General features: G+C 33.6%; 1 protein-coding gene and 1 non-coding gene across 2 annotated transcripts; one reads left to right on the forward strand and one right to left on the reverse strand.

The window, feature by feature from the left end:
* Positions 1 to 4,545: 4,545 nt before the first annotated feature.
* LOC114265831 (agamous-like MADS-box protein AGL66) lies at positions 4,546 to 9,766 on the forward strand. Its single transcript, XM_082918635.1, has 8 exons — positions 4,546 to 4,756; positions 4,939 to 4,992; positions 5,084 to 5,119; positions 7,101 to 7,238; positions 7,472 to 7,571; positions 7,687 to 7,975; positions 8,382 to 8,565; positions 9,281 to 9,766. The coding sequence occupies exons 1-8, from the start codon at positions 4,569 to 4,571 to the stop codon at positions 9,327 to 9,329; spliced, it is 1,038 nt and encodes a 345-aa protein (XP_082774761.1). The 5' UTR covers positions 4,546 to 4,568; the 3' UTR covers positions 9,330 to 9,766.
* Positions 9,767 to 10,282: 516 nt separating this feature from the next.
* Positions 10,283 to 17,806, reverse strand: LOC114265822 (uncharacterized). The gene is made up of 2 exons (XR_014364809.1): positions 17,669 to 17,806; positions 10,283 to 10,520 (listed from the first exon to the last, which is right to left on the reverse strand). It is a non-coding gene; the product is annotated as an uncharacterized LOC114265822 (transcript).
* Positions 17,807 to 21,684: the final 3,878 nt, after the last annotated feature.

The raw sequence follows: 21,684 nt of genomic DNA on the forward strand, positions 1-21,684 counted from the left end.
TTTAGTCGGGGAAACTAAAAAACCGACTTTTGACAACTAAAAATTATCTTTTGGCGACTAAAAATTTAGTCGCCGGATGTGTTTTTTCTTGTAGTGATGAGTCTAATTAAAGTTTAATTGTGTAACTAGTGAACTTAATAAGGGTTTGTATATAATTAAAGTCTTTATATTTAATTAATTTGATTAATACATGGCTAAACATGTTTTAATTAGAGGTTAAAGGAAATTAATAATCTAATTAATTCATAATTCTAGTCATCCATATTTAAAAGCTTAAGTGAACTAAATATGTTTCAGATGATTATGTATCGTGCTATATATATTTGTGATTGTAGATCACGAGTCAAAGACTACTTGACCAACCATTCTGGAAGCTCACTATAAGTAATATTTTTGTAAAGACATATTGATATGGCTCGTGTTTTAACCGTTATTGATAAGTTATAATTTTTGAAATGTTGTTTTGATCATGTGAACGAATGTCCTATTTACGAATTTATTATAGCATCCACAGATAGTCCTAAGTCATAGGGGACGACATATAAATGCGGGTCTATGACATATATGTGATACAAGATCTCGTTAGCCACTTCATTGTGGTGATATGTGTTTAATCGATATCCGGAACTGATTACTCTAGTCAGAAGACGATATGTGATATGTTTTGTGAGATGTACCATTATGTTATGTTCTGATACAAGACTGATATGAATGATTGTGTCATGATTTGTTTTACGGATATGATATACTTGGAATTCGTTCACTAACCCTTTTACTTTAATGTTATTCACTGGGTTTTAGCTCACTGTTTATATATGTATATATGTATAGGTGAGCGTTCTGAAGGGTAAGTCTAGAAGAAGTCTTCGGCCAAGTCACCGTTTTGAAGCCTACCACGTGGTTTTGAGTGCCTCAGAGTTAAGGCTAGGCCTAGAAGGCCGTTGTCAAACTTTTGATTGTGAAGTATACTTTTGTTATGTGCATATGTTACGTATGAGATGTTAAATTATAAGTTATGTATTGAAAGTGGGTAAATTAATGTTTTTGCATGTAAATATTTGTTCATATAGATGCACAGCTTATTGGACTATTGGTGTTTTTGAATATTGTTTCCGCTAGCCCCGACTATTTTTTTAATTTGTACAAGAAGACCTTTGGTAATCACAAATTACTGGCCGGTTACGACACTGAACCCATAGGAGCGGGTTTGGGTCGTGACATCTCGTCATTGTCTTCGCTAAATTTTTCAGGATATCTGAGTTTATTCAGTTCGATTTGAGTTGAGTTTATTCAATGGTAAGTCAAACGTTTTTTTGTGATTGATTGGTTTGTTGGTTGCTTTTCAATAGTTAAATTCAAGGTTGTTAAAATTGGAATCCTGCGTAGGATCGTTGGAAGGAACTCATAGATCGGATTATAAAATTGAATCGAGAATCGTAAGATTATATTTTCAATGTAAAATAAAATGAAAAATTATCGATGATGATAACATATGTTACGTAATTTAAAAAATATTAAAAAAATGATAAATTTGATATAATTCAACTTTTATGTTAACATTAATTAGAAGAGATATTTGAAAAAGAGTATTTAGAATCAAATTTTTTATATAGATATATACATATACATACATATATATTAGAAATAAATAACAACAAAAAAAATTGTTAGGATCGAGATCATAGTAGAATCGAAATCGTATGCGATTCTACACGATTTTATAAATAGGATCGTAATAACTTTAAAATCTTATTAAATGTAAGATCCTAATGTAATCTGGATTATTTGGCACAATTGAAATTGTAAAATTGTAAAAACTTACAATCCAGATTGAAATTCTGATAATTATAATTAAATCTGTTCAACTCTAGAGTCCATAATGTAATAGAAACATAGAAATTACTGTAGAGGATCGGAACGCGATTTCGAAGGTCTCACAAGGTGGGCCATTATGAGACCCAACAGGCCTTTATCTTTGCCCTAAAGATATTGAACGGCCCATACAGTTTATTGAGACTATTTGTATATTTTCATTTATTTTGGACTTATATGCAGCCGAAATATTAATGTAGCTGGATATGAAAACAGTAGGCTCTCGTTGTTTTCGGAGTTGGGGTTAAGTGGGATTGTTAATGAGATGATTATTAATATGAAAATTATTAGTGATGGAATTAAAAAAAATTATATTTATTTGTGATATATTTTAGTGAGGAAATTAATTACATGAAATGCCATAAATACTCTTTGGTGTTTTTGACATATAGTAATATTAAAATTTTATATTTTATAAAAAAAAAAATTGTATTATATCATTTTGATATATATAATGACACAATACCCAAAAAAAAAAAAAATCACACATACACAATACACAACATGGGCAAAATAATCTTTTTCCAAGTTAATCCCCGTACTAGTTTTGAAACTCAATCTTAGGAGCATTTGCTAATCTCCTCTTCCACGGACTATCATAGTTCTAATGATATAAAAACAAACACGATTATAATGGATACCACATCTATCCTAGTTCAATCCACCCCTCAATCATCCAAAACAAACAGGCCCTAAGGGTTCAATGTAGTCCAAAAACTGATCACTTTATACACTAAGTTCATGACTATGGACCTGTGGTTGCATTGAATCTTGAACTAATTTTGGTGAATATATGACATTGTTGCCTTGGTTGTATAAGCGAGACGTTGATATCTATATATGATCGTTTATCCATTTAAGATTTTTTTTTTTTAATTTTATCCTTTTATTTTAAATAATTTATTAAGGGTGGCCTTACGCAAATATTCTTGGTCATTTATGAAATATGTTTTTCGTAATTACACAAATATTCTTAGTTAATTATGAAACATAAATATTTTATTTTTTAACAAATTATAAATACATTTATAAAGTTTGTTTAAAATATAAATCGGCCATATAATATTAGGTATTACAACTATCGTTTATTATAAATTTTAATTTAATGCAATACTCAGAAAAAATAAAAATAAAAAATAAAAAATTATTCTCCTATATAATAATAAATTATACTATACAACTTTAGCATTACCCACCAAGATAGTTGTCCTGCTGGGCGGTGCCAAGCCAACATTGGGAAGGCAACATTGTTGGGTAGGAACTTATATGACAAAATTACTAATTTAGAAAATTGTTTTTGTCCTTAAATTGACCATAGACATTGTATATCATTTATTTATTTAGAGGTTATTTGTAAATAAGTGTACTTTTTGAATTTTTATAAAATATGGATTGGGTTTGGGTTGGATTTGAAGTGATGTGTTAGAGAAGTGATGTGACTTAAATAAGATGATCTGACTTAAATAGAATAGTGACTTTTTAACTTTTTAAATTTTTTAAGAGTTGCCAAACTTAGCCTTATTTATTTTTTATTTCAGTACTAGAACTTATCTCTATGCGAGAAGGGGAGTTGGATGTCGTGACTTGAGCCCAATAATTGTTGAGTGGGGTTAAATTGCCGGGCCATTGAACCAATGAGAACCAAACATGCCAATCAACCAATGTTAGAGCATCTCCAACTCACTGGGCATATAATGCTTGTTAGTTAAAATGCCTAGTATAAGAGCATCTCCAATGCACTAGGCATATAATACTTGTTAGTTAAAATGCCTAGTGTGATTCACTTTTTTTCAATTCCAATGCACTAGGCATATGATTAGGCATTTTGGCTCAACTCATACTCACTAGCTACATGTAGCTAGCCTTCAACGCTAGGCAAAATGTATTCAATCATTAGGATCATTTCCCTCCATCTTTGTTGTTGACGTGGTATTCTATAAAATTAATAGTATTTAGATAAATAGCTAAAATAAAGAGCATGGTTGGAGTAAAAACATAAAACAGTTGATAGGCAAAATAAAATATATACTTTATAGTAATATTCAGATAGGTAAAATGCCTACTACCGTTGGAGATGCTCTAACTCATTTTTTTCAACTCCAATGCACTAGGCATATGATTAGGCATTTTAGTTCAACTCATATTCACTAGCTACATGTAGCTAGCTTTCAAGGCTAGGCAAAATGAGTTTAATCATTAGGATCATTTCCCTCCATCTTTGTTGCTGATGTGACATTTTATAAAATTAATAGTATTTAGATGAATAGCTAAAATAAAGAGCATGGTTGGAGTAGAAACATGAAATAGTTGATAGATAAAATAAAATATATACTTTATAGTAATATTTAGATAGGTAAAATGCCTATTACCGTTGGAGATACTCTTAAATGTTAAAGATACGTTAACCACTAAATCAAGAGAAAAGTTAGGAATTATAAAAAAAATTTCATAAAAATGATCATGAAAGATTTATGATTCTTGGATTACCTTAATTAGTGTGTGGTGCTTTATTCTAAGTGTAATTCAAATGTCACAAAACTTTCATAATTATTTTCATAAAAAAAATTTCATGATACCTAGCATTGCTGCTAAATCAATATCAACCTTGAACTACTCTCTCTCTTTCTATATATAAACAACACCACTTCTTTGAGGTTGTAGTTTTGATGGGAATGGATATATAGGAGGGATTGGAAATGGGTCGGGTAAAATTAGAAATAAAGAGAATAGTAAACAACACAAATAAACAAGTCACGTTTTCGAAGCGTGGGAATGGACTCATCAAGAAGGCCTATGAACTATCTGTGCTGTGTGACATCGATGTTGCTCTTATTATGTTCTCTCCTTCTGCTCGTCTCACTCACTTCTCCTCCCCTAAAACAAGGTAGGTGCTGGTAACATCATATATGGCATATATATGTTCAATTCACATGCATGTTTTGACATTTTTATGTTATTTTTGTCACATATTTTCAATTCATATATATGTTCTTTGTGTAATATGTTATTCAAAAACAAACCACTTAGTTTACTAATATTACTCATTTTATGATTATTGAAAATCAGGCTTGAAGATGTGTTTACTCGTTTCATAAATCTTTCTGATCGAGAAATGTCAAAGTATTCTCTTAAATTTCTCTTTCTCACTAATTGAATTGATTTAAAGTTTTCTCTGAGTGACTTGTCATAATCATAATGGTTATTTGTGCAGTGCTACATCTTCTTCCCCACGCAAAGACATAGACTGGTATGTAATCAATCCACCATTATTCTAAGTTAAAATTAATTATAACAATCACTCATTTCGTATACTGAGAAAACGAGAAAGAAAACAGAGTACTCATTGGTTTTTGAGTTATTACTATTTATGTTTATCAATCAATTAATTAATTATTATTGTTATTAATTTTTTGCAGTTCTTGCACTATGCTTGGAAGTAGAGAGGTAAGATAGTGTGTAAGTCATGTGATATTGCACTATCCTTGAATCAATAGTTGCGGTCTCTATGTCCTAGTACACTTTAGCCACATAATCGTGTTTGAGATTTTCATGTCTCGAGATTTTTATCACACTAATTTAGCTTTATTTTTTAATTATTTTAGCTTGGTTAAAAAAGGTATGTTTGAATTTTATTTTATTTTATTTTTTGATCTTTTTTGTAGTTGATTTGATGATTATGAGAGAAAAAAATAAAATAATTATAGTTTAAACGTGATATTTTGTCTTATTAACTAAATTAGCATGTTTTGTCTTTATTGATTAATTTAGTCAAAATAGCTCATATCAAATGAATGTAGTTCAAAATGCATTGGGACAAATAATTTTGGATTTAAAGATCCCAAGCCCAGTAAATTGAACACAAAATTGAATTCTACCATATTAATAATTTTGTTTATTTTCCTTTTATTGGGCCAATATGAGGGGGGCGGGGGTAAAGATTAAAAATAAATTTATCCACATAGGTTCGAGCAAATATTATGTGCGGTTTTGTTTTTTTAACTACTTTTAACTAGGGCTGCAAACGAATCGAACCGACCTGAACTTTAGTATATTTAGATTTATTCATTAAGATTTTAATAAATTCTTGCTTGAGCTTAAGCTCAATAAAAATTTAACGAACCGAACTCAAATTAAGTTGGCTTAGATTTGACTCGAGTTTGCGCTTATTTATGATCCTTAACAAGCCAAAATTTTTATAAATTTATACTTGCGTATGAGACTAAAATTATAATTAAAATTTTGATTATACATTTATATATACAACATATATAAACATACTAAAAAACAAGTCAATATTTTACTAAAATAATAATATTTACTACCACTATTATATAAATGCACTATCAATATATTTTTTAAATATATTAATAACATATTTATTTTATTTTTTATACATATTTTTACATTGTTTAATATATAAATAATAAATATTAAACGAGCCGAGTTTCAGAATGTTTGAGCTGCTCGAACGCAAAAAATAAAAATTAAAAAAAAATAAAATAACGAACTGAATTCGAAGAATCTCTTATCGAGCCGAACTCAAATCTGTTCATGAACGACTCTATTAATTTGCAATCCTACTTTTAACGCAACTATTGTGAACTCATGCAGTTTTTGATCAGCGCACTGAATCAACTCTGGATTGAAAATGAAGTTGCTCTTCATCAAACCAAGTTTGTCTGCCTCTCTCTTTCATACCCAGAATGGGGGTGATACAAGGATTTGTAGATATGAATCAAAAGATGTTAAATCTTTTAAGTAATCTTTTTTGATTGGGTTAAGAAAATGAATAAATTCTAGTAAACAAAATACATTTTTTTTTGTTTGTTTAATTAATGTAAAAAAAATATATATATGTATAAATAATTATATTTTCATGACTTCATCAACAAATTCAAGATCTAAACATATCTCAAGGGTTAATTATTCTTCCACTGAATTGAATTGAGGAGATAATGTCATTTTTGCAAATTATGGGTATTCATTATTTCTTAATAATTTATTTGCGATGACAAAAATCTTAAAAATTAATTTGTTTCTTAATCACCCAATTTTATTTTATTTTATTTTTACTTTTTTTTTTTTTTTTTTGTGGATATGTGGTTCAATAATAATCCTTTGATTCAGTCAAGGAGCCATGAAGTCGGACATTGAGTTAATTGAGGCAAGAGAATTACTGTACAGTACTTTCCTTTTTATTTTCTTCTTTTTTTTTTCATTTGCAAAAGTAACCTCGATGACAAACAAATATTGGTCTCAAGGATTCTAAGTTCAACAAATAGTATAGTCCTCTTATATTTCAAACAGCGTGTACAGGAAATTGGCATTTTACATCAACAACTTGAGACTGCTGAGGAGCAATTAAGGTTATCCATTCACTAATCCAATCTCTTTGAGGAAAAAAAAGAAGTAACTGGAATCAAGAGAGAAAAAGAAACAAAATGAAAAAGAATTGTCAAAACTCATCTTCACAACTTTTTGCCACCAAGACTGGGAAATTATAAAATTAAATAAAACAATTTTTTTATTATTTAATTTTCTTTGTAATTTATCACATCAAAATGGCTTACACATTTCTCATTCTAAAACTCAAATGCAGTATTTTCAAGCCTGATCCATCAAATTTGACGTCTCTGGAGGAGCTTGAGTCATGCAAGAAAAAACTTGAACACATCTTGACGACCGTCACAGAGAAAAAGGTATATAAATCCTTCACTTAATTTGATTAACTCTCTAATTACAGTTGTTTAATTTAATTAAAAAAAAATTAAATGGAATGTTCTTGTTGCTGCTGAGTTTTTATTTTTAATGCAGGAATATTTGTTAAACAACCAAGCATCATCTTCTTCTTATAATCAATCTTGTATGCAGGTAATTAACAGAATAACACAAGATAGCTCTTTTCTCGTGATAAGTAAACTTTCACAAGTGTTTTGTGCGCATATTATTCGATTACTAGCTATAAAATTAGCATACTACAGGAGATGCTGCAGCAGCAACAACAGATGCCAATATTTTGTGAGAACACCGTCGTTGACTCAGATAATGGCCAGAACAACCATGCCCAAATGTTCGATGCATCTGTTCCTTTTATTCCCCTCAGGTATGTAGCAATAGTGGCAATATATATAGCAGCAGTTTACTCCAATTCACAATACATAAATGGAAGAAAAAGAAAGAAAGAAAGAACATCCATCAATTATTATAAACCAAATCAATTGCAATTATTATTAGACCATACTCTTACTTGATAGTCTAGGCTTGCGAATGGATTGAATTTCCGATATCTGATCGAATTTTTGATATTTGGATTAATCTTCTAACCATTCCATTGGATTTGTATCCGATTGGATCAGATAAGTTTCGACAAATTTCCTAATTAGGTTCTTAAATTGTTAGATCTCTGTAAGTCCTTTTAGGGCCAATCAAGCTATTATAGGACCTCTGACAACAGTACTATATTAACTGATGGTTTATATATATATATATACATATATTTTCTGTTTTAGAGATGCTTCAAATGCAGTGTATGAGCCAATGCTGCAAGGGTCAAGCTCACAAATGGATCCACAAGGCATGTGGGAGTGCCGCGTTGACCAATCAGATATTGAGAACCTTCCAGCATGGCACCATGCCTATGCTTCAACAGACCCCAACTCTATGCCACCAACAGACCTATTTTCTCCGATTCAGGTTCATTTCTTTCTTACCTAAACCCATTTTAACATCATTTATTTGAAAATTTCAATAGTGATAAATATAAGCAAATATATTAATTCAAAAGAAGTCCGACAGAGATGAATATATATATATATATATACCCATTTTAAATGCAACCTAGTTGATGAACATTAACACCAGGGGCATTGACATATAGATCCTAAGAGGTAGACTTATTGTCTAATAAATCCTGTGATAATTAGCTACATTTTTTATTAAACACTATTAAAAAACCTCACTGATTGTTAATTTTCAACGACAGTTTGAAAATTGTCACAAAAAACGTTACTATTTCTAAGTTGCAGTGACAGTTTAAAAATAATCATCACAAACAGGTCACTAATTTTCAACTTTCAGCCATAATTTGAAAAATTCGTTGCAGAAAAACGTGACTAATTGTAAGTTTTAGCGACAATTTATAAAAATCTTGACAAAATAAAATTACTAATTATTAATTTTTAACGACATGTAAAAAATCGCCACAAAAAATTATTTTTAACGACGATTTTAATAGGACTAATTTTCAATAAGACTTAATAAAAATTAAGTCTAACTATTAAGACCTTTTGGTAGTTTATCCCCTAACACACTAATGTATTTGGTCTATTCATGATGCCTGTGTGCATAATGCATAATTGTTGTTTATTTTGTGCTAAAAGTCAGATTTATGCTTATATTTTGACACCAGCATGGGATGGAGGAGCCGGTCATGGTGGCGACACGGAGTGATCAGGTAGAGACTGCATCGAACAGCTCACTTGAACAACCACATACCACAGCCACTAACTATGAGCGTTAACAGTGCATTTACTAAACAAGATTTCAACATCTGATAAGAGCATATTGGAGAAGGGGTTTCCGTGACTTGTGACAATGGAAGCAAGAACCAACAAGCTAGCTTTATGTCCCCAGACAAAATATGAACAAGAAAAAATCATGTATAAAGCAGCTAACATGAAAGAAGATGTTTATAGTATAAGGACATGTACAAAGCAACAATCATGTGTACTAGCTAGTTGTCTTAAGGGTTTGCCCAAACATTGGTAGGATGTTTTATGTCTGCACTTACAGAAGGGGCCATGCTGCGGTTATTAACCATGTTCATGTTGATAGAGTTACATTATAATATTGCTGTGCAAGACTGCCAAGGAATTATCTCCATCTAATTGCAATATATCCATCCATATATTTTAAATATCTCAATATGTTGATGCTATCCACAATATTTACAACATTACTTTCCACCAATTCATCTGAATTAATATCAATATTTTGCAATATATCCATATTTTTTAAGCAGCGATATATCATTTTTGTCAATATTCTATTCCAGTTGGTTGAATTCCGCCACTTAGCTGGTGTCCTTGTGCAGTAGTGCATATAATATGCAAAATGAAATGTCAATTTGCATCAAAAGCTGAAGAAATATATATCAACAAAATTTGAGCATGATTTGATTAATTAAAGCAGCTCCAAGCAGGCAAACCATCATTTAAAATAAATAAACAGAATTAGTGTTACCATTCAGTAAATATACTCTCAACTTAAAAGGACGATTGGGCAGCTATAAAACAGAAAAATATGCCTTTTTACACACGTTTGTCCTCTGATGCCATAGCAGCTCGCTTTCTTTCAGATTTACAGCAAACTTGCAAAAAAGAAAACAAGAAAATTCTAAGAAACAAGTCACTTTCTACAATAAACTATATAAAGAAGCATGAATGAATTGTTATGTTCAAGAAGTGAAGTTTGTTGACAAGAAAATCTAGTGAGCAAAATGCATTCTACAAAAGCCAACCCTCAATAAAGAGAATTGTCAAAAACCCAAGGTTCATGTGCAAAAAGCTCCCTGCCATTCATCTGCACTACCCCTGCAGCTATATCCTCTGCACGTTTCCTTTCAGCTTCAGCTTTTCTAGCGGATGCATCTGCATCCTACAAACAAGACATATATGTAATATTGGTTATATACCATATGATGAACGTTGAATACTAGATTCTAGATAAAGCAAGAAATTTCACAACAATCTGACAAACTTTCTTGGGTTTATGCACATACAATCTCTGTTATCAGAATCTTACGATCCGTGATTCGATTTGCGATTCAATTCACGATTCAATTCACAATTTTTGCAAAATCGATAAGAATCTATGGGTAAATTTATTTTGGAAGTGAATCTCCAGTGAATCGCACGATTCACAATCGATTAATGATTCGATTCCCTTTTTACAATTCATGCAATTTTTGCAACTATCGAGTCTGACAGATTTTTTACTTTTTATTTCTCTATCTTTTTATTGAAAATGGCATAATACAACTTTTAATAGCATTTAGTACCAAAATATCCAATATATGTACATGATTTTGTTAGAATAATATCAGTTGGGTTATTATTTTGTAATTATTCTATGCTTTAGGGATCCCTTGTAATTATTAATCTTTATCAATATAAATAGGAGTTGATATCGTAATCATTCCCTAATCTGGTATTTTTTGAAATTTATCTTGGTATCAGAGCCGAACCCTAAAACCTAAACCAAAAAAACCTAAACCCATCTACCCATACAGTACTCACCGGAGCCACCAACCACCGCCAAAGACAACCCACTTTAGCAGTAAGCCTGAGAGGTTTCAGCTCAAGCCGGCTCAAGCTTGAGGGATTTCAGCTCAAGCCTGAGGGGTTTCAGCTCACACCTGAGGGATTTCGGCTCACCTAGGGTTCAGAAATCACCTGGTGCATGAATGTGGACCATTGAATCACCCTCAGATCATCTTCATTGTCTTCGTCGACCACTGGATGACCCAGCCGACAGCTTCTAAGCCTTCGTTGGCTTCAGTCGACTGCCTCGCCTCTCTCTCTACTCGACTCATGTGTCGCCTGCTTCTGGTTCTTCGTCGTCTTCCTCTATTTGTCTTTAGCCGACGGCCTCTGGTTCTTTGTCGTCTGTCTGTCTCTCTTTCTTGAGTTATTTATTTATCTTTTATTTTACTTCTCTTTTCTTCCACAAAAAAAAAAAAAAAAACACACAGAAAATATATATATATATATATATATGAGTTGTTCACTCTTTATATTGCCCTAGTGGTCGTTGTGTTTGTTTTTCCCTTCCACCATCCTCTACCAAATTTGTGATTGGCACTAGTTTTGTTGCGGATTCAATAGTACAGTACCTATGGCAAATTCTTCCGATGTGTCCACTACTTCTTAGACACCTAGGAGTGAAAGTCTCCTTATACCTACTACTATGACTGAAAACCCTAACCCTAGTCTTAAAATCACAACCTCTCTATTTAATGGTCAGACCTATCTCGCGTAGTGGCAGAGTTTGACTATGTTTCTGAAGAGCAAAGGGAAGATGGGGTATGTGGATGGCAGGATACAGGCCGGGTTATGACCAATGGGAGATTACCAACTCTTTGATTATGGGTTACCTTATTCATTCAATGGTACCGGACATTAGCGAGAGCTACTTATCTATGGAGACGGCCCAGGATGTTTGGAATGCTGTGACTACCACCTATTCCCGCAAAGGGAATTTCTCACAGGCATTTGAGTTACGCCGCTCTATTGAGAGCTCTATTCAGGGGGAGCAGACGGTTCTTCAGTACTTCACCTTCTTCACCAACAGCTGGAAACGCCTTGATCACCTGCAGGACTATAAGCCTGTTTGCACTACTGATTCAGTCAGGTACAAGAAGTTCATTGCACAGGAACGAGTCTTCAAGTTTCTAGCAGGCCTCAATGTGGAGTATGATCCAGTTAGGAGTTGAGTTCTGGGTATGGACACTCTTCCTTCACTTCAGGAGGCATTTGCCTATGTACAGAATAAGGAGAGTCACCGGTCTGCTATGATGTCCCCAGTCTCTACTGACCACTCAGTATTACTGTCTACCCTTCGAGATGGCCTCAGCCTGACTCTCATTCCTCCGTCTACCGCCAAGGAGTCTGTATTTTGTGATCACTGTAAAAAGTCGCGGCATACTCGTGGGACGTGTTGGAAGCTTCATGGGCCTCCATCCGGGGGTTGCAGTGATCGGTCTGGTTCTAGAGGAGGTCGATCAGGCCAGTCTCGAGGATGTGGCTCCCATTCACGGGCTCATCAGTCTAGTGCTGTGGATGCACTTGATGCTACTTCCGCTTCCATTGGCCAGGCTTCTGATGGTCTCTGTGGCATGACTACTCCTGAGCTTTAGGATGTTCTGCGTCACTTGCTAGACCGACGGTCTTCTACTGCTCTCGGTACATCTTCCTCGTCGTTTGCCCGCTCAGATAACTTAGCCTCTTCCCCTTGTGTTTTCCTGTCTCATAAGTCTTTGCCCTGGATTATTGATTCTGGTGCCTTAGATCATATGTCTGGCTCCTCTGATCTTTTCTCTACCTATAAGCCCTCTTCAGGTCAGGACAAAGTTAGGATTGCAGATGGTACTGTTTCTTCCATTTCTGGGTTAGGGCAATATTTTTCTACTCATGGCATTATCCATCAGACCTCTTGCACTAATACCCCTCAACAAAATGGGATGGCAGAACGCAAGAATCGCCATCTTCTTGACATGGCTCGATGTATGTGTTTTTCTATGAGTGTGCCTCGGTCCTACTGAGGCGACGCTATTCTCACCGCTGCCCATCTTATCAATCGTCTTCCTACCCAGGTCTTGCAAAAACAAACTCCCCTTCAAGTCCTCCTAGGTTCCGAGTCCTTGTTTTCTATTCCTCCCAAAATATTTGGTTGTGTCTGTTTTGTCCACAACCACTCTCCTACTCGTGGAAAGCCAGACCCTCGCTCCCTCAAATGGGTTTTCCTTGGGTACTCTCCTACTCAAAAAGGGTATAAGTGTTACCACCCTCTTTCTCGTAAGTGGTTTGTGTCCATGGATGTCACATTCTTTGAGTCTCAGTCCTATTTCTTGTCTTCTCCGGTGTCACAGTCCTCCCTTCAGAGGGAGCCTTGGTGTGAAGTGATTCCTGTGATTCCTATGGTGGAACCAGTGGTTCTTGCACCACCACCTTCTATTGGAACTACAGAACCCAATGTCACCAAGGATAAAGAAGGGCAAGTTTATATCAGGGATAAAGACCGACAGAAAGTTAAATGGATACAGGAGACCACTTCTGCTCCTCCACTGCCATCTCCTGCTTCTGATGAGAGTTCAGGTAACTTTGAATCTCTTAAGTCCATTGATCTTGATGTTCCTATTGCCAAGAGAAAGGATGTGAGATCTTGTACTCAACATCCTATATCCAATTTTGTATCCTACTCTCATTTGTCGTCCTCATATAGAGCGTTTGTGTCAAATATTTCCTCTATTAGCATTCCTAACCATTTTCAGGATGCTCTTGCTATCTCTGAGTGGAAACTTGCCATGATTGAGGAAATGAAAACCCTTAGGAACAATGACACCTGGGAATTGACTGAGTTACCTAAGGGCAAACGACCAGTGGGATGCAAATGGGTGTATACTGTAAAACACAAAACAGATGGTTCTATTGAGCGTTACAAGGCTAGACTTGTGGCAAAAGGCTTCACTCAAACTTATGGGGTTGACCATCAGGAGACCTTTGCACCCGTGGCTAAGATGAATTCAGTCAGAGTACTTCTCTCTTTAGTAGCTAATCTAGATTGGCCACTTCATCAGTTTGATGTAAAGAATGCCTTTCTCCATGGTGACCTCAAAGAAGAGGAATATATGGATATTCCTCCTAGTTTTGAGGATTATTAGACAGAAGGCAAAGTATGCAGGCTACGGAAATCATTATATGGTCTCAAACAGTCTCCAAGGGCTTGGTTTGAGAGATTCATTCAAGCTATGCTTAAATATGGCTTCAAACAGAGTTAGACAGATCACACCTTGTTCGTGAAACATTCCTCAAGTGGTAAGACTACAACACTCATTGTTTTTGTAGATGACATAGTTTTTACGGGCGATGATAGTGAGGAAATGCCTCTGTTGAAGAAATATTTAGCCAATGAGTTTGAAATCAAAGACTTGGGAAGCTTGAAGTATTTTTTGGGAATTAAAGTTGCTCGCTCCAAGGATGGGATATTTATCTCACAGAGGAAGTATGTACTTGATCTATTGAAGGAAACCGAGATGCTTGGCTGCAAGGCATGTGACACTCCATTGGAACCCAATCAGAAACTGGGAGATAATGAAGGAGGAGCAGCTGTTGATAGGGTTAATAGGGGGAGCTATCAACGATTAGTGAGTAAGCTCATTTACCTATCTCACTCCCGTCCTGATATTGCCATTGCTATCAGTGTGGTTAGCCAGTTTATACATGCTCCTCATCAGATTCACTTTGAGGCTGTCATGAGAATTTTGAGGTACTTGAAATGTGCTCCTGGTAAGGGTTTTTATTTTTCAAAGTATAATCATCTTCGTGTGGAAGCCTATACAAATGCTGACTGGGCTGGATCAGTGACTGAGAGGAGATCGACTTCAGGGTATTGCACCTTTGTTGGTGGCAATCTAGTTACTTGGAGGAGTAAGAAACAGAATGTGGTTAACAGGTCAAGTGCAGAAGCTGAGTTTAGAGCTATGACATAAGGGGTGTGTGAGCTCTTATGGATCAAGTTATTGTTGAGTGATCTAGGAATTGATCAAACAGACTCCATGCGGTTATATTGTGATAATAAGGCCGCTATCAACATCGCTCACAATCCGATTCAACATGACCGGACAAAGCATGTTGAGATTGATCGCCACTTCATTAAGGAGAAACTCACTAGTGGCACAATATGTACTCCCTTTGTGCAGTCTGGTGAACAACTTGCTGACATTCTCAAAAAAGGAGTTAGGAGTAAGCCATTTCATGATATCTTAGGCAAGTTGGGCATGAGAGATATCTTCGCACCAGCTTGAGGAGAAATGTTAGAATAATCTTAGTTAGGTTATTATTTTGTAATTATTCTACGCCTTAAGGCTCCCTTGTAATTATTAATCTTCATCAATATAAATAAGAGATGATATCCTAACCATTCCCTAATCTGGTATTTTTTGAAATTTATCAGATTTTTGTTATTTTAGTAATCATGGAATTTTTAATAAGATCCAATCAAATTCAATCAGACCCAGCATGCTTTTAACCTTTATTCTTATTTTTTTTTCCTTTAAATAATCATAATATATCTTCTAAAGATATTTAAGATTAAAATAACTTATACCATGAATTATCTATTGTTATTTTATTAAATTAAATATAGTTGCATATTACATAGGCAAGGTCAATTATACATTTTAAAATGTTTTAGACTTTAAAATAAAAAATCCTAAATAATACTTTCTCATTATTTGGTCATTATTATTTGAAAAAAAATATGTATGCTTATTGTCCCAATATTAATATCGTTGTCAAATTATTGTCATTTTGAAAATTGAAAATTTGTCTTTGTTTACTGTCTTTATTAAGAATGGTTGACAAAAAATATCTAAAAAAGGAAAAAGGTAAGATAGTGTTCTTACATAGAAACCATTGTTAACTTCTTACCTATTGAACTACATGATCATAATTCAAAACAATATTTTCATTAATTTAAGTTTAAATATTTCATATTCATAAGATATATTTAACATCCAAGTATGTAGATATATTTTTCCAAGTAATTTAGAAAAAGTAACCGAATCTTTACGATTCACGATTCGATTTGATTTGATTCACGATTCAGTACAAAATCATTTCGATTCACGATTCGAATCCCAATTTGACAACTATGCATACAATGTCCAGGTAGGTTGAAATAAAAAAATAAAAAAATAAAATCACATAGCAGAAAATGCTTTGATTACATGAACTCCGGATTTATTAAGAGACCACATGGAAAAAAAATTGTAAAACACACTTTACGTTGAAATTGAAGATTTTGATTATTGCCTAGAATCTCTTTCTTTTTTATTTAATAATATTATTGTCATATAGAAGGTCAGTTTCCCAGTTGGGCTAGGTTCTGTTCAGTTCATGTCTTCTTTCTTTCTTGACAATTGTCAAGTACTTCTACTCTCCCAGAACAATACAATGGTTTACAACTTTGTCAAATCCCACTAAATGAAGAAAAACTCAAACAAAATGCTAGAGAAGTAAGTCAGTAAGTCGTAAATTTTACATTTACATCATAGGTATTCTCATAAGAACTTAGCTACATTTACAACACCGGTAAACTCTGTCTTCGGAAAATGAGATTTCCTTTACCAAACATTGTTTTCCACGAGTCCCACACTTGTCTGCTAAAGTGCCCAGACAGAATGGACAATGCCATTTACCTCCATGTCATTCTAGCTGGTGTTGTCCCCAAGTCATTGGACATGAAAATTACATGAATTGTACACTTACACACATACCCACATACAAGTAACAACACATATAACCAGTCCATGTCACATGGGGGAAGCCAACAATGACCTAACCTTATTCACCCAAACAAACAATGACCTAACCTCAAAGGATGAAGTGAGATCACACAATATCAAAATCCCAGCATCCTTGATATTCTAGTTGCAGTTGGTAGCATTTGCATCATCATGCCAGCCCAACCCAATGGGTAGTTACAAATTTAAATAACATGTTCAAGTAATGATGTTTGCAGATAAACATGTCATTATCGCAACGCCAACATGATCGAAAAATCATATGCCAGACTACTAAACTGGTGCAGAAAAGGGATTCACGTTTGTGAATTTTGTAGTTATTTTTTTGTTCAACATTCGGAAATTCCTTCGCCAGATGAACATAATTCTTGTAGGTTTATGTCTTTTCATTTGTTCAACCACATCATATGCCCACTGGGCATGTGAAAGTCTCACTGACTTTATAGAAACCACTAGATATAAATATTACATTCTTGTACAAGCATAACAACTAGTTTATCAGCTTTAATTTCCTAATCACCGGTTTTAATGCTTTAATTTCCTAATAATCCCTCACACGTATCAAGCAAATTGAAGGAAAAAAACAACAACCCAAACTACTTGAAATAATTCATGAATTAGAAAATTAATAGTGTTAATATAACAAAATCGAGTATTTAGTCGACTAAGTAACCCTAGAAAAGTTAGAGAGAGAGAGAGAGAGAGAGAGAGGACCTTCTGGCGTTTCCAGGAGAGAAACTGACCCTGCGTCATGGGATTGGGGTTAGGGTTAGGGTTAGGGTTAGGGTTGGGCCCTGATATCCGGTTTGCTTCTTGACTTTCCTCTTCCGCACCCATTTGATTTTCTCGTCGTCCAAACAGGTGTTTGTGCAATTGCTGATGTCGATTGGGGTCGTTTTTCCCCTTCTGTGGCAAGACAAAATCCTGTGGCCTATTTTGGGAATAAGCTTAAAAGGCAACTCATTACTTTTCTTTTTCTTTTTTTTTATCATCATATCTTTATCTTTTTTGAAACATTTTTTAAAAAAAAAGTCAAAAAAAATAAATAAAAAATAAAAAATCAATTTTTAGCCTACTTCTCAAAATAAGTCAAAAACTTTGATCGTTTTCTAAAATTAGAACATGGTCAACAGATTCAACACTATTTTGTAATTTTTTATTTATTTTTATTGAATAAGGGAAAACAAATGCTAAGGTTTACATTAGGGCTAGGTATAGAGATATCCGACTCATAAAAATCGTTTAACTTGATCCGAACCGCACATAAATGAACGGTTTTAAGTGTTGAGTAGGGTCAAGTACGGTTTGGATTATTCTTTCATTGCGGGTTGCGGGTTTTGTCCGCACCCGCCCAGACCAAACAATTTTTTATTTTTTTTATTTTTATTTTTTTTTAAAACCTGGGTGCTTTAAAGGTTTATCTTACTCAATTGACTTACCTATTGCTCCTTTTAGACGATTCTTATAAAATGTTAGCTTGTAAAGCTCTTTAGCTATGTGTACATATATATATATACTAGTGGTTGGGCACACACGATGTGTGTGCAAATTAAATAAATAGGAATAAAAGAAAATAATAATGAAATTAATATTATAATGTGTACTTAGCTTAAGTGGTATGAGTCCTCATACTTAAACCCATGGTCATGGGTTCAAGCCTTACCCATCTCTTTGTTTAACTTTTTTTAAAAAAATAAAAAACACTGCCACATGGCATGAGGAGAATAAAGCAAGTTTCAGGACACCATATTATGTGTTCACTTTATAATAGTATAGATATATATATTACTAGCGGTTGGGCACAAATTAAATAAAGAGGAATAAAAGAAAATAATAATGAAATTAATATTATAATGTGTACTTAGTTTAAGTGGTATGAGTCTTCATACTTAAACCCATGGTCATGGGTTCAAGCCTTGTCCATCTCTTTGTTTAACTTTTTTTTTTAAAAATAAAAAAGAAGACTGCCACATGGCATGAGGAGAGTAAAGCAAGCTTAGCAAGCTTCAGAGTAAAGCAAGCTTAGCAAGCTTCAGAGTAAAGCAAGCTTAGCAAGCTTCAGGACACCATATTATGTGTTCACTTTATAATAGTATAGATATACTTAACTGTTACTATGGAGGATATTTTCTATGTTAGTTCTTAATTAATTTTTATTATAATTTTTTCTAATCCAATTTCAATGTTAGTTTGAATGTTTTGCTTATGTTAGAAATTGATTTTGTTGTGTTTGTAATTTTATAAGTTTTAATTCATTAATTATTGATATTCTAAAGTAGGGGAAAATAGGCCCCAATTTTGCTTTTCAAAAAAAAAGTCTAATTCGCAAAAAAACAGTCTAATTCGCAAACCGTCTACAACCGCCCCGCATATCCGCAAACTCTATCCGGATAAACTGCAACCTGCACTACGGGTGGTTGTGGGCTCAATTTTTCCCAAACCGCAAACATACACGTGGGTTCAAACCGCAAATCGAACTGTCCAAAACCGATCCGCGACCACTCCTAATTTACATTGATACAAGTATAATAGTTATATTAAAAATATATATAAAAAAAACATATGAAAATAAGTATTAAATTATTAACTTTTTCTTATATTATTCAAATCTTGAAGAACAGCTAATAAATGATCATTAGGGACTTAATTTTGGTTCATAATTTCTCATCTTCAAATTCTTTTAATTTTTATGTTTTAATAAATTCTCAATCACACCATGTAATAGAAATCTTGAAATATAATCGCACAATTATAAGTTCGTTCATACAGAGATAGAAGATGTTGTGTTAAATATTTTAGTTGGATCAAATTGTCGAAGTGTAGGGTACGAATGTCAATTCTTTTAAATAAATGTTAAAAATTCAGTACATTTTATTTTCTTTCACATCTTGTCTCGCAACAGTTTACTTACTTTGTTAAGTCTCAATTTATTTTGTATGATCTCCCAGTATTCATGTAGGGCTTTAGCTTCATTTCTATTCGTTGATGATATTCCATATTCAAACACGGGATTTAAGTAACAACTTGTACAATGCAAAAATGAACTCGGATCACAACTTCCACATTTCAAATTCATACAACAACGGATACAGAAAACAGTTTTCAAAATGGTCATTCTTTCACCAATTCACTGTTGGAAAATGGCTTTTGTATTACCTTATTTTTTGCTAACTTTAAGTATTAATTAAGGTGGGACTTAAGCGTTATTTTTAACTTTTCTAATTGAGTTCATATTTAATATCTCGTATTGAATAAATTCATGTATTTGGTTGCTCAAAACCATTTCCGGATGAATGAGAATTCAACACACATTTTTGGGTTCGTAAAACTAGTTTTTTGTGGGTTTCTTACAGATTTGTGAAATGTGCTTGTCCCACATTAGAAAGGCTTGAGATTTCGAATGGATTTATATACCTTAACTTGAGATACTTTGGATAGGCCACAAGGGGTACCCAAGTTTGTGAAATGGTGAGGTTATAGGTGAAGTAGGCTAAACCCATTAGACTCAAAATTAAAACCGCACACGCGTTGCCGCCGCCGTCTGTCCAGTCGGTTAGGCTTATTTATTTTTTATTTTGTTTTCAAAATTTAAAATAAATTGGTCCAGAATTTTACTTTCACCCAAACAAATCCCAAACAGATTCAGACCCACCCGAACAGGTTCAAAAGAGGTTCAACTCTAACTAAATCTGTGACAACCCTCACCTCTGATTACTGCTAAACTGTGACTGAATATGATTAGTAACTGATTAGGAGGAAATCCTAAACTGATTGCATGAGTCTATTGTCTGTAAATGCATTTCTATCTGTTTGACTACTAAATGATCTGTTTGTGTTTTAATTTCGAATTGCGAATTGAAAGCCTTGTCGGCGGCTGAATCTGAAATTGATTGGTATTTTATACTAATTAGGATTTATGTGATTTTGTGGTGGATTTAAATTGAAATGTGTTTTGGTATGATTAATTAGATTAAATAATGATAATTTACATTGGATTGAGTTTATTACAATTTTGCCATTGAGTGGCCATTTCCTACAAAACTTGTTTGGGACTTAATTTATGTATTGGAGGCACCATTCCTTCAGCCATTTTCTTAGACAAATCGTAGGAGAGAGGAGAGTGAGAAAAAGAGCTTGAGTTCATCTAGATTGGCTTGAAACTTAGAAGATTTGAAAGAGAATTGCACATTTGAGCTATCATACCTTGAATTCAAGACCTAAGGTAGAGATTTCATCCTCTCATTTGTGAATTTGAGTTGTATCTTGCATGGTTCATGGTAATTTAGAGTTTAAAGTCAGGAATTGGTTTAAAGAGTTGAATTTGAGGGTGAATTCATACATGCATGTACATATTCTTGCATTTTGAGGTTGTTCTTCATGAATTTTCACATGCATGTTCATGTTTATGTTATAGTCCTTGAATTCACCATAGTTTTGAGCTTAATCTTGCATTGGATCATGTTTTGAAACACTAGAGTTCTTAAGAGTCCATGCATGTTATGTTTTTACATTTTTCATGAAAAACTTCTTTGAAATGGTGTTCAATTGATTTACCTATGGGCTTTGATTTTACAAATTGATCTTTGAAACATGTTATACTATGGGTTTTCAAGTGTTTTCTAGAAAATTAGCCCAAGGGGATGAAATTTGAACCTTTAAAAGTTGAATTTCATGCTTGAGGTTCAATCTGGAAATTCCAGATTTTGGACCCACACTCGAGCATAGGACTT

The sequence above is a fragment of the Camellia sinensis genome, chromosome 3 (genome assembly GCF_055761805.1).
Source record: "Camellia sinensis isolate YWXY chromosome 3, ASM5576180v1, whole genome shotgun sequence".
In the NCBI taxonomy this organism is placed as follows: Eukaryota; Viridiplantae; Streptophyta; class Magnoliopsida; order Ericales; family Theaceae; genus Camellia; species Camellia sinensis.

Excerpts from the sequence above, each read along its gene's own strand:
- LOC114265831 (XM_082918635.1), top strand. The coding sequence starts at position 4,569 with ATGGGTCGGGTAAAATTAGAAATAAAGAGAATAGTAAACAACACAAAT. Across the intron at positions 7,976-8,381 it reads GTTCCTTTTATTCCCCTCAG|AGATGCTTCAAATGCAGTGT; the intron begins GTATGTAGCAAT and ends TTTCTGTTTTAG. Across the intron at positions 8,566-9,280 it reads ACCTATTTTCTCCGATTCAG|CATGGGATGGAGGAGCCGGT; the intron begins GTTCATTTCTTT and ends TTTTGACACCAG.